Raw genomic sequence first — 12,705 nt, 5'->3', positions numbered from 1 at the left:
CCCGGGCGCCTGGCTCGGCTTCGCTCGTGGCTGGGCTCTCCCGGGGCCGCCGGTTTGCTCCTGACACGTGCCTGCCTTTCTCATAACGGTGCTGCGGCAGCGCGCCGCCCTGGAGCCCAGTTATCTGCCGGGCAGGAATTGCACCTCTCAGCCAACGACTGCCTATCCTGCTAGACGGGACTCGCCCCGGCGCTGGCGGTGAAGGCGATCAGGGCTGTGCTTGGTCATGTGCACTAATCACAGTGAACTCCCCACGGTTTAACAGTCATTTTCCTGGTGTTGGCTCGGCCACGGTTTCAGACAGGATAATGGGTTAGATGAATCATCGGGTTTGGTATGGCAAGTCCTGCGTTTTAACGTGGTCCTGAAGTTTAACCAGAAACCAGTGAGGTAGGCTGGTAAAGCAAAACCGAGCAAGGACTGTTAACCTGAAATTCCTGGAACTTCTGCCCTCAGTAGAGGGACAGATAGCTGGGTCAGGGACACAACTCTTTGAGTGCAGGGGTGATATTTCATTGGGACATCTGTAGAAGGTGGACACATGAGAAACTGGCATTTCAGTTAGGCCTCAATTAAACGTTTAGGTTCCAGTTTCAGTAATGTAGTTACATCATGGAAAACAATGAAATCAGGGCAATGCTTTTTGAAATCATCTGCAGTAGACTGTGATGTGGAAATGGCCTCTGCTATGTTGTAAGCATTTGTGGGAAACTACAATTGAATTTGCTGATTTTTGACAAAGGGTGGAACCTGTTGTTTTAGAACAAGAAGTTTAGAGGAGGAATAGCTTTTTTTCCATTTAAAAAAAAAAACAACAACCTACTTAAGAAAACTTACTTGCTGAAATTCAGTATCACATCTTCTGAAGAGTGACTGTAACCATATTAGTATTTAGAATATTCTGATTTATGCAATAAAAACATCAAAGTTAACATTAATTTAGTTTTTGTACTTAATTTTGTGATATTGCCACCAAAGTACTTAAAATTAAACTTTGACAATGTAAAGTGCTGCATAAACAGTCATGTTCAGCAGCTTTGTAAGGCAGGAAGTTTTCCCAGTTTACAAATGGGGAAATGTAGGCATAGAAAAGTTTTGATGTACCCTAACTCATTGTATGGCCTTGGGTATGTCTACGCAGCAAATTAACCACAATAGTAGTGAAGATGTGGCAGTGTGGGCTAGCAACCAAAGTAGTACCGCAGATCCCTGGTGGGTTTGTACTTGGGCAGCTAACCTGCACTGAAGTTTGTGCTGCCAATTCCTCACTATTATTGCTATGTGGGCTACTAGATTAAAACGAGTGTGGTTATGCCTGTCTGTGCTTCAGTCACACCACCATTTGGACTTCATGTGCTGAATCCACTAGACCTCAATATCTTAAAATAGGTGAGAGACCTGTTCATATATTGTGGATGTGTAAATTAAAAATCTCCCCTCAGAGCTGAGTTTGACAAGATAAGTTTTGGGGGTGGGGAGGGGGAAGGGGAATCTTTCAAGGAGGGCAAGATTCTTGAATGAGATTCTGTGTTCGTGTGCATGTGGGTTTACACTAGAAAAAATATTGTGTTGGAAAATATTAGCTAGCATGATAAACCTATTTTTATGTTAGGATGGATGAGGACAAGCTTTTTTTTTTTTTTTTTTTTTAAATGTCAGCTGGCTTCGTCACCTTAGAGGTGACCCATGACTAACAAAGCTTTAAGCACAGCTTGATCTTGTCTGCACTGGGTGTTAAGTCATATCTAACGTCATGTTAACCTGTTTTCTAACATGACACAGTCCCCCGTATAGACATGGCATAGGTGGCAAGAGTGAGTTTGGGGAGCTTGCTGCTGTTCTTGCCACTGAGAAATCTGTAAAGGGAGCATGCTGTTGCCACATCCAAAGGAAAATCCAGCACCTAGCCAGCCATCAGACATTCCATCAGCAGATTCATTCCTTACCACTGTCTGTTCCGTCTCCTTTAATCCATCTGCCCAAAAGCAGCATGAGGGTTTTGGTCCATGTAATCTCAGAAGCCCTAGAACTGAGAGTACCTGGACTTGTGAAAGGGATGGAATTTTCTTCACCTGTGATTACTGGGGTTGTGGTAGTGATATCCTGTAAAGCCGCTGTGTACCACAACAGAGCCAAACCCTAGCCAGAATGTGCCTCATCCAGAAAATGGCGATGGGGTGTGAAAAACAGGATTAAACTAAACTCTAAAAAATTTATTGGAAGACAAGAAAATAACTTTCTGCAGGTAAAAAGAAATCCAAAAACTGAAGTGCCTACCCTGCAGATTTATTGTAAAATTTTGTATTTATGAAATTATCACATTTCAAAGTGCAGTTAGGGGAAGCAAGATTCTTCATAAGACTTTTTTCCTCCATTTTAAAAAAAAGTAATAAACCTATAGGAAATAGTGTAGCGGAAACTTTTCTCGATACACACTGGAGACAAAAGTAAACCCCAAAGATGAAATAGTGCACTTTTTTTTTGTCTATTCCAATGCCCAAACTAGTGCTGGAAATCTTAGTCTGTGTAAAATGCCCAAATATGTCTTGAAGCACTTAACAATAAAATTATTGCATATGGCCAAACCAGAAAATAAGGTAGTGTGGAAGAGATGATAAAGTGGTCAAATAATGTGGATGCTCAGCAAAGACGTGTGCATAACTTTCACCTATGACTTATTTTAATACGTATGAACTTGTTTAACTTCTATTTTTAAGAGGAGTCAAAGGTATTCTAAACTTAGTTTCTTTACTTGTCAGAATAAGCAAACTCAAGCTACAGTGTGATTAAAACAACCTTCAATCTTGACCGTTTTCTCTTCTAGGTAACTTAAAAACAGGTTTAGCTTATGTTGACAGAACAGTTTCATTATGCAGACTGCAGTCTAGACTAAACCTGTTTTCTAAAAATTTCCACGTTGGCATTTGAGTTTTTGTTAGCATTGCTTATGAAGCTTGATAAATTGTGATTACTGTGAATAAACTACTGAATGTACATTTTTGCAGATTAACACTAGCAAATATATGCTACTGACTTTCACCATAAGTAGAGGTGATCCATCAGTATAGTTGCTGATCTTGCAGCTTGAAAAAACAAACCAAGTTATTCAAGATGCTTTTGTCCATAAACATCCCACTATAGGTGTGTGTGCACTCCTGATACTTCTTAGCCAGCATTGTCCATTGGAGCTGCCTTTAAACCCTCATGCCCCTGGGAATAGCCCCAATAGCCCTGAATTTCTTCACTAACACACTTGCATCCGAAGAAGTGGGTATTCACCCACGAAAGCTCATGCTGCAAAACGTCTGTTAGCCTATAAGGTGCCACAGGATTCTTTGCTGCTTCTACAGAACCAGACTAATACGGCTACCCCTCTGATACTTCACTAACACAGAAATCCAAGTAATGTCTCCATATCAGCAGGGAAAGAGGGCAGGTCATGGCATCCACGTGGACAAAGGCATCTCAAAGAACAGTTACAATATGTTAAGTAGTTTTTCTTCTTTGAGTATTTGTCCACATGGATCCCATTGTAGGTGATTGGCTTCCTTATCTTATGAGTGTAGAAGAGCCTTGCCAAACTGGGCATCTGATGTAGAAGCTGTGACAGTGGATAGGGACTACTTGTATGAACTGAATTCCAGGTAGCTGTTCTACAAATATCTGGGAATAGGGATTCCTCTTTAACAAGCCACAGATATTGACTGGGCCCTAGTGGAGTAAACCTTAACTCAAGATGGAATAGCAAGTTTGTTCAGAATAAGCCATCTTAATGCAGTCTGTAACTCATTTTGAAAGTCTCAGAGAAAACAGCCTGACACTTAGACTTATTAACAAAAGCCACAGAAAGTCTAGGTGTCTTATGAAAATGTTTTTCTACAAAGATAAAAGGGCATAGACCTACGTACATCTTGTGTGTGGACTTTCTTCTCTGCAAGAGAATTATGTGGTTTAGGAGAAAACACTCTTAGGTGTATAAACTGGTTGGTATGAAAGTTTTTTAAACTGCTTAGGGCAAGCATCTTGGTGCAGTTTGAGTGTAACTGTCTTTATGACATGATATATGGCTACCCTACCATTAATGCTTGAATTCCTTCCCACCTGCAAGTCAAGAAGATAGCAACTAGGAACACTGTCTTAACAGAAAGGGGAAACAAAACGTTGCCATTGGTGAAAATGGCTGGCTCATCAAATATTGAAGTACTGTATTCAAGTTCTGAGTGGGAAATGGCTCCTCATTTGGTGGCAACACATCAGTCAGGCCTCTTATAAATCTATATACTGCAGGGTAAGAAAAAATTGAGTGACCATTCACTGGTGGAGGATAAGCTGAAATAGCAGCCAGGTGGACCCTAACAGAGCTAATTGAAAGCTCAACACATCTTAAAGATGAGTAATCAAAGATGATTGATATAGGAGAGTCTGGGGTTTGTACATTATTCTGAATAGACCACAAAGAAAAACATTTCCTCTTTGCTTTGATCTGTCTTTCTAATAAAGGACTTTCTACTTCGAATCCAAACCTTTTGCGTAGCTGCCAACCATGATCTCTCCACAGAACTCAGGCTGCAAGATTCCGCCGTGCTGTAGACTCTGGGTTGGATGAAGTACAGGGCTTAGCTCTGGGAAATGATGCCTGGTAGTTGTAGAAGTGGAAGAAGTGGATTGATTGGTAGATGTCTCAGGTTGGAATACCAGAACTAGCATGTTCAGGCTGGAGCCATCATTATCATCCAAGCCTTGTCTTGGTGAAGTTTTCTTAGAACTCCGGGTATTAATGGAATGGGAGGAAAGGCATAAAGCAGATTATTGTTCTCTTGGATCAGAAATGTATCTGCTATAGAACTCAGACTTCTCCCTGGAGCAGAACATTGGATGCATCATATTTATGTTGGTAGCAAGCAGGTCTATCGAAGGAAGACCCCACTTTTGGAGTACCTGATTCATAATCAGAACTGAACTTTGCAACTCCCATTTGTGGTAACTTTTTCTGCTTTGGTGATTTGCCATATTGTTTTGGGTACCCAGAAAGTGAAGAGATATTCGGTTGATCCAGTGTAGGATACTAGTCTCAGAGATATATCGCTGTATGACATAATAGGGATTATCTGCTTATGTAATGCATAGCAATTGTATTGTCTAACAGAATTTGAATGGCAGTGCTCTGAATGAGGGGCAGAAATGCCTTGCAAGCTAGACTTAACTGCTGTGAAATACAGTATGTTTTTGTGTAATCAAGATTCTGCTTGGGACCATATGCCTTGTGTTTGGGGAGCTCTCCAAACTCGTCTTGGGAATGTCTGTCACCATAGTCTTTGAAGGGGATGGTACATGCAACAGAACACCTTGGCAGACACTTGGAGGAGCCATCCACTAAGCCATCCAATAAGGAGAGATGACAGCATCTTGTGAGGAATTTGTGTGTCTGTTTGGCTGATGAAATGTCCTCAGCCAAAAACGAAGGGACTAGAGATGTAGCGGTGCATATAATTACTGGGTGCCGCATAATGCAGCAGGCTGAGACAAATCCATAGTTGAGGGAGACTGAATGTGATCAGTGATGTGATTTATGTTAAAAAATTCTGAAGAAGGAACACTCTGCTGGCCTGGAATCTAGGATTGCTGTTATGAATTGATTGAATAGGAGTGAGGTAGACTTGACTTGGTTGATCCTGAGGCCTACCTTGGAAAACAGTTGAGGAACTGAAAACACCCTTGTTGACCTGACCTCTGATCGGCCATATGTTCAGATAAGAAGACGACCTCTGTGCTTACCAAATGCCTGACTGTAATAGGAGCTCATTTAGGGATCAGTGCCCTTGGAGCTGTTGACAGGCTGAATGGAAGGACTCTGAACTGAAGATGAAGTCCATTGACTGTGAATCCTAGATACTTCCTGTGTGTTGGATGAATTGACCATGGAAATAATGAGTCTTGCAAGTTGAGAGTTACAAATCAGTTTGTGGGATCTAAGAAAGGGATTATGAAGGAAAGGATGACCATCCGAAACTTGACATGACAGATTAACTTGTTGAGATGACAGATCTAAAATTGGCCACCATCCACTTTTTTTCTTCAGGATGAGGAAGTAGTGAGAGTGGAAACGATCGCTAAGAAACTGGTGGTGCTTCCTTCACTACACCTAATCAGAGTATCTTTCTCTGCATTCAGCAGAGTGCTGAGAATGTTTCCTGAAGAGGTATGGGGATGTGGAGCTGTCAGAGACTGAAATTCTTTCTGTACAACTTTTAAGACCCATTGGTGGTAGTTAATTGCAACCTATATTCTCCCCGCCCCCCCTCCCCCCCCCAAAAAAACCAAAACAAAACAGGAAAGAAGGGTTGTAAAGTTCCTCTGTGATTGGACTTGATGAAGAGTGCTTAGTCAAAGAGGAATTCTTTTTCTGGAAATTGAGGTCTCTTTCTAGAAAAATTGCTAGCTCTCTGATACAGGTATGAGGAAGACTGAGGCCTCTGCCTTAAAAAATGAAAAAAAATGTTTGTTTTTTCTCTCCTGAGATGGCATAGATTGATCCAGTAATTGGATTGTCAGACTGGAATTCTTCAGTGTGTGCAGTATCTCATCAGTCTTAAAATTAAACATCATGGCACTCAAAATGGATCTTCACTAGTGGCCTAAACCTCTTTTGGAACACCTACATTCAGAATGGTCTTCTCATACTGACCACAGTGGCCATTGATCTGGTTCCAGTGTTGGAGGTACTCCACGAGACCTGCAAAATGGTTATTGCCACCAATGGGCCTTCTGAAAGAAATTTCTCAGATAGCTGTAACACTTTGTCCCATTGTATGTAATTGTACTTGGCCGGTAAATCTTGGTAACTGACTATATGAATTTGCAGACTAGCAGAAAAGTTAACTTTCTTCCCCAGGGGATACATTTTCTTGGGCTCCTTGGCCCAGATCTATAAAGGGTTTAAGGGCCTAAAGTTTTGTTGTAAAAGTTCTCTATGCACTTGTTTCTGCCTTTGGGCATAATACACTACCTCACTCCAGGTATCCAACATCTAAGCTCTAGCAAGATCCTCAGGCATGAGAATGTCTGTCTTCTGGTTTCTCTCACCTGCAGGACCCAGTATGGTAAGTATACTCAGATGTAGAATGTCAAATTTAGTTGATCTCTTTTGGGGGATCTCAGACATGTTTGCCGTTCTTTTAAGAAGGCCCTCGAAGGTCCTGAAATTATCTATAGTTGATGTACTCCTAAGGAGTCCTACCCTCATCAGGTGAGGAGGAGGATTTGAGCAGAGGCCCAGGTTGAGCCTCATATTCTTCCACAAGGTCTTCCTCTTCACTAAGATGTTTGTGGTCTGCAGGTTGTAGTTATTCCTGATGGACAGATTGAGGTTACCTAGCAGAACTTTTAGGAGGAGGCAATCTTACTACTGAACCTTGAAGTAGAATAAGGAACTAGCAGTAGAAGCTATGAAATTCTGAGATTAATAGGGCTGGATCAGTTTCCCATAAAGGAAGAACATATAGTGACACAATGGAGGGAACCATGGAGTGAGAGACCTCTCTGGAGCATGAGGCTTGTGCTGAGAACTTCTGACAGGAGCACTCTCACAAAATAGTCTGTGTTAGGGCAGATATCTCCTAGGCACTCCTATCATGAGGCTCAGAGGATGCTGAAAAGTAAAGTGCCTATAATGGAGCTGCAGGTATCTGTGGAGTGGAAACCAGAAAAGTCTCTGATTTTTAAAGCCTGTGAGGGAGCTACCCATACTGATGAGACTGGACAGGGAGGGATTTATGTTTGATACCTCTAGGTTCCCATATCAACAGAACCCTGAAAACATAAGAGATGTGTACAACAATGAAGACTCTGGTTCATCAGTGATCATAATGTCCACCTGAGATGTAAATGCAGCTTTAGTAGATGAAGGCAGAACCGGGGCCATCAGTACTGGAAGTACACTCTTGGAAAAAGTCTTGTCAGACTGCAGTGCTGATAACTGAGGCCAATTGTGCAGATGACAATGTTGTCAAGGAGGTGACGCTGATCACTGATGGAAGCAGGAAGCGGTACAAAAGGTAGGAGATGCGATCTTTCAGTCTTAGGCTCTCTGTGCCAATGTGATTTTTGAAGGGGCTGATTTTGGTACATGAGCATGGTGAATCTTTGTTCTCTTCTTGGCTTAGTTCTAAGCTCCCCCAGGAGATCTGTGATCTTTCCTGTCTTAGGCAGCAGAAGCTACTGCCTGACTCAAGGAGGGATGGTGAACAAACTGTTTCTCAGCAGCCGGAGGTTTCTTGACTAGCAGATTTTATTTTCTGGAGTGACATCCGTGTAGTTGAGGCACTTGAAGTTGGTTTCACAGCAGACAGCAGCTGCTCCTTTGAGTCAGAGACACTGCATAGATTTCTCCATCTAAAATATTTTTTCACATGCATCACAACCCATCTGTGTGCATTTGTGGGGGAGGGGAGGGGAAGAGAAGCTACAAATGGCACATTGGAAGAGTCGCATCCCTAGACAAACCAACCAAGCATCAGTGTGTGTATTAACAGTTACAGCAGCCTCTGATGCAGGGCACATTATAAAGTCTGGGAACTTGCTCTGCACCACTAGTCATGGTACTGAGGAGTAGATCCACGGAGGAATAACACTTGATTGAGGTTTTTTTAGCCCAATTGGCTTTAATTTATCAAACAACACTAAGCTAATTATAATCCTAAACTATCTAAGAGCTATGGGGAAATGGGACATTGGGGACTCGGGTGGTAAGAAGTAACTGAGTGGCAGTTGGGGATGTCCTTCTCTTTATACTGTTGACCATACTGATCAGTGTCTCATTATGCTTTATGACTAGGCCATAAGTGAAGTGGAAAACTTGTATCTTCTAGTTTGTAAAACTACAGTTAATGTAATGCTGCACTGGTAGTTTTACCAGATAAGGAATGCAATTGTACTAAGGGCTGGAAGGAGATTATTCACCAAAAATATGTGAATTGTTTTATTGTTGTAACTACTTGTTTGACTGGCTCAGGTGTGTTGTGCAACTAAGAAAAGAAAGTATTTAGTAGTAAGCAAATAAGGTACAAAACATTCTGAAAATGTGATAGATCTTTGTTAAATTGTTTAGCTATGAGTTGTGTTAATAAGTTTTTTCAAGAATGTTTTTTTTCTCTTAAGTTGTTTAACTGAGGGGAAATGTAAAATGTAATTTCTGTGCTAGTTGCAGAAACATACCAGAAAGATAGCATAAGATAAAAGATCTTGTTGCTTAACCAACATGCATGTTGTACCAAGTTACAGCTAGTGCAGATAAGCTTTGACTTTTGGAGAGCTAATTTCAAAACAAGATAAGAAACCGGTAAGAACTGGTGTGTAAGTCTTGGATAATGTATTAAAATCTTGTCTGTTGTAATCTGGGGAATATATATGAACAGAGTTGAGCTTGCACTTTGGGACATACTGAAAGATGTAAGTGCTGTGAAATTGTTCCCCCTATAAAATAATGACCTTTCTGCATTGTGCTGATCTATTTTTGATTGAGCCTGGGTTATCGGAGGACTTATCAATAGAATAATTGAACCCCAATAACACCTTTTTGTGAGATAATGTGCACAGCCTCAGTGGACACTGCTGGCTAAAAGGTTGATGGACAACCTATAGTAAGATCTTTGTGGACAAAGGCTTCAAGAACTGTAAATTTCCTCTGACTCTTTATTGCTGTATTGTTTCATTTTTATTGTAGACTTGGGTGAAAGCAGACTGTTCCTTCTATGGGTCAGTTAACTTTTTTCATCCCTACTAGCTGCATAAGTTGTCTTTGCAAGACCAACATGAGATGTTAATATCCTAACAGGGATCTGACATTTGTGGTCCTAATGCTCTGGTTATGCTTCCATACTTCATGTGGGTTCTGCTGTGCTGACTAATGCAGCAGATATTATATGTAATGCTGCTTTTAGGTTTTCTTAATGGTCTGTCACAATCTCCTATAAATAACCCTTCCGTGTACCTAAAGTAGTAACAGTATGGTTTAAAATGTAGAAACACTGAAGTCCCTGCCTTCAAGGATTTTGAAAATTAATCCATTCACTCTTACACAGGCAGATTTGGGACAGGTTAGTATCTCACAGCAGGTCAGGATTATTAATAAAACTGAGTTATCTGGCCCCTGCTGGAGTCTTTTCTTGCTGCAGTGTAAAACTCCAGCAGCAGGGTGCCACAGGAGCCTCCCCCCGCTGCCTCCCCCCACCAGAGCCTTTCACTGTATTGTGTAGCTACATGCGTAGTGCCTGTACTGTATATGCCACCTTTAGTATAGATATAGCCTTACCAGATCTTTTAGAAGGTAGGAAAGGTAGAGCAGTGAGGCTGGAACCAGGTAGGAGTTGATCTTTTGAAAGTAATGTGGTTAAGATGTCAGGAAGTAATAATGCCAACCACCAAGATCTTGCTGCTATTCCTAACCCAGGGAGAGCTGCCCACCACACTTAACTGAGCTACTGGACCATATGGGAGGTGCTGTTGTCAGGGAACAGCAGATGCGTCACTACAAATTTTCAAGAGCACTATGATACAAGTTCTACCGCAAGCAGCTGAAAAACTGGGAAGTACCATGTGGTGTAAAGGAAAAGCTGGTGCTAGGTGCAAGAGTTCTTGGCCTCTCTAGAAACTGTTGGAAACATCTAGGGAAATCGGAAGCAAGAGCTGGTGAAAAGTCCTAAGAGGAAGAAAGACTTGAGGAGCAGAATTAGGGGAAGGGCTAATCAATACATTAGAATAATACGCTATTTAGGAAGATTAAACTTCACTGTTTAACTTCCAAATTCTTACAGGCTGTTTTTGTTCAATAAATTAAAAGGAGATGGAGATACTGCAGTCTTTCCCATAGCTTCTTCTCACTATTTATCCAGTATAATCTGACAAAGGATTAGGGAGTTGAACCAGAGAACTAATTTGAATTGGTATTAATTGAACCTGAACCATAATTTTGTCCTATCTACTAAACCTGAACTGGGGGAAAAATATTGGGTTACCAGTTTAAAATAAAGGTTTGGCATTTTTTAAGCTCAGTATTTAAAAAACTACTTTGATATTTAGTTATCTGTCTTCTGTCTTTTTTGCTGGGTTTGTAATTGGTTAACTTTTTCATAACATAACTTTTTCATAACAACTTTCCATATTTTTTGAACCATTCCTTAGTGGTTGGGCTATTTTTATTACATAAAAGAAATATTGCTAAGGTTTTGGGTATGTTACCACTAATTAGTGTGTTTGTGCTATAAATAAGTAGTGGTAAAATAACTATTCTAAATTGTATATGGAGTCAGATGGACTGAAGTGTAGTTAAATAGACTTTAATTTCCAACTGTAATTGTGATTGAATAACTGCTAAAAAACCTTCAAAGTAACTGAAGAAGCATAAGGTATGCAATAACTCTATGGGAGAAAAACCTAAGACTCTGATTATTGGCAGAACATTCCTTGGAGAATGCGGGGGGAGCAGACTTTCAAGTTGATAGCTCCAGAGAAGTATGGGCCTGCAAGCAAATCAGCCAAAAAGCTTAAGTGATTTATGCACAGTAGGCCAATGGGATCCCCCCTTAACAAGATGGGTAATGGTGGGAATACAAAATAGCCTTTCAGTTGAGGATTCTCTTCTTTGAGGTATAGCAAAAATGCAGGAACACATGAAAAAATATCAAGGCCCTGAAAGACGTACAGAATCCCTGACTAAACAAAGCTAGTGCATTAGGGGTATAGGTTTGTTCTTGTACTTCTAACTTGACTCCTGATCTTACCCTGCAAGTACAGAAGTGGGGGAGCTTCTAAATAAAATTTCACCTATAACCTTCTCCAGGATAATGGGCATAGGAGGAATACTCTGATCTTGCTAGGATGTTTCCAGACCACAAAAGGTTCCAAATGAGATTTATTTTTCTGAAGAGAGCTTGGCAATCCTGACTGACTGTTCCCTTCATCCTGGCAGTTGGCAAACATGAGCTGACTGGGCACAAAGTGGCAGTGAAGATATTGAATCGACAGAAGATTCGCAGTCTTGATGTAGTAGGAAAAATCCGCAGAGAGATTCAGAACCTCAAGCTTTTTAGACATCCACATATAATTAAACTGTAAGTTTTTTTTAATTTTTATTACCTCTATAATTAGCATTGTTAACATCAAATATCAAATATAACATGTAAACTTAAAAGTAGAGAGCAATGTTACATTTTATTGGAGCAGTAACCTCCTCTCCCCCCCCAATCAACTGTCTAATTTCAGGTATATGGGATTTTTTCCAGTGCTTTTGTTGCAATGCATTTTAAGGAAACTGATTTTCTGTGCAGAGATTTTTTTCCTTAAATCTTTGTTGGTTGCAAACTCATCAGTAAGCTAGTGTTCATAAATGGACTTGCTAACAGAAATAAACACACAACCCTTCTGTCTCAACTGCTAGTTAGTATTAAGTGGTTATAGTGGACCTTATTTTTCTGTTTGCAAAATTGCTGAGTAATTTGGGGTGGAGTTGATGGGAAATAGTTCTATAGGGAGGTTCAGACTTATTCTACCCTAAAGTGTTTTTCTAGTTTCATGCCACTTAGTGCAGTATGGTGTATCCAGATGTAGGTTTGCCCTTTAGAAGTTTATTTGAGCCAGAGAATCAGTAATCTGTGGCATACATGACTTTAGTATATAGAAGGGGAAGAACTCTGAAAGGGTGTGTCCTCA

General features: G+C 40.7%; 1 protein-coding gene across 1 annotated transcript in view; it reads left to right on the top strand.

Moving 5' to 3' along the window:
• The window catches only part of PRKAA1 (protein kinase AMP-activated catalytic subunit alpha 1), a 30,418-nt gene that overhangs the window by 832 nt on the left and 16,881 nt on the right, over positions 1-12,705 (top strand). Inside the window, exon 2 of the mRNA XM_039544649.1 lies at positions 11,966-12,107. Coding sequence (XP_039400583.1) covers positions 11,966-12,107 — 142 coding nt within the window. The remainder of the gene's footprint in view (positions 1-11,965; positions 12,108-12,705) is intronic.

Source organism: Mauremys reevesii, linkage group 6, assembly GCF_016161935.1.
Source record: "Mauremys reevesii isolate NIE-2019 linkage group 6, ASM1616193v1, whole genome shotgun sequence".
In the NCBI taxonomy this organism is placed as follows: Eukaryota; Metazoa; Chordata; order Testudines; family Geoemydidae; genus Mauremys; species Mauremys reevesii.
This window is presented reverse-complemented; position numbering and strand designations above follow the sequence as displayed.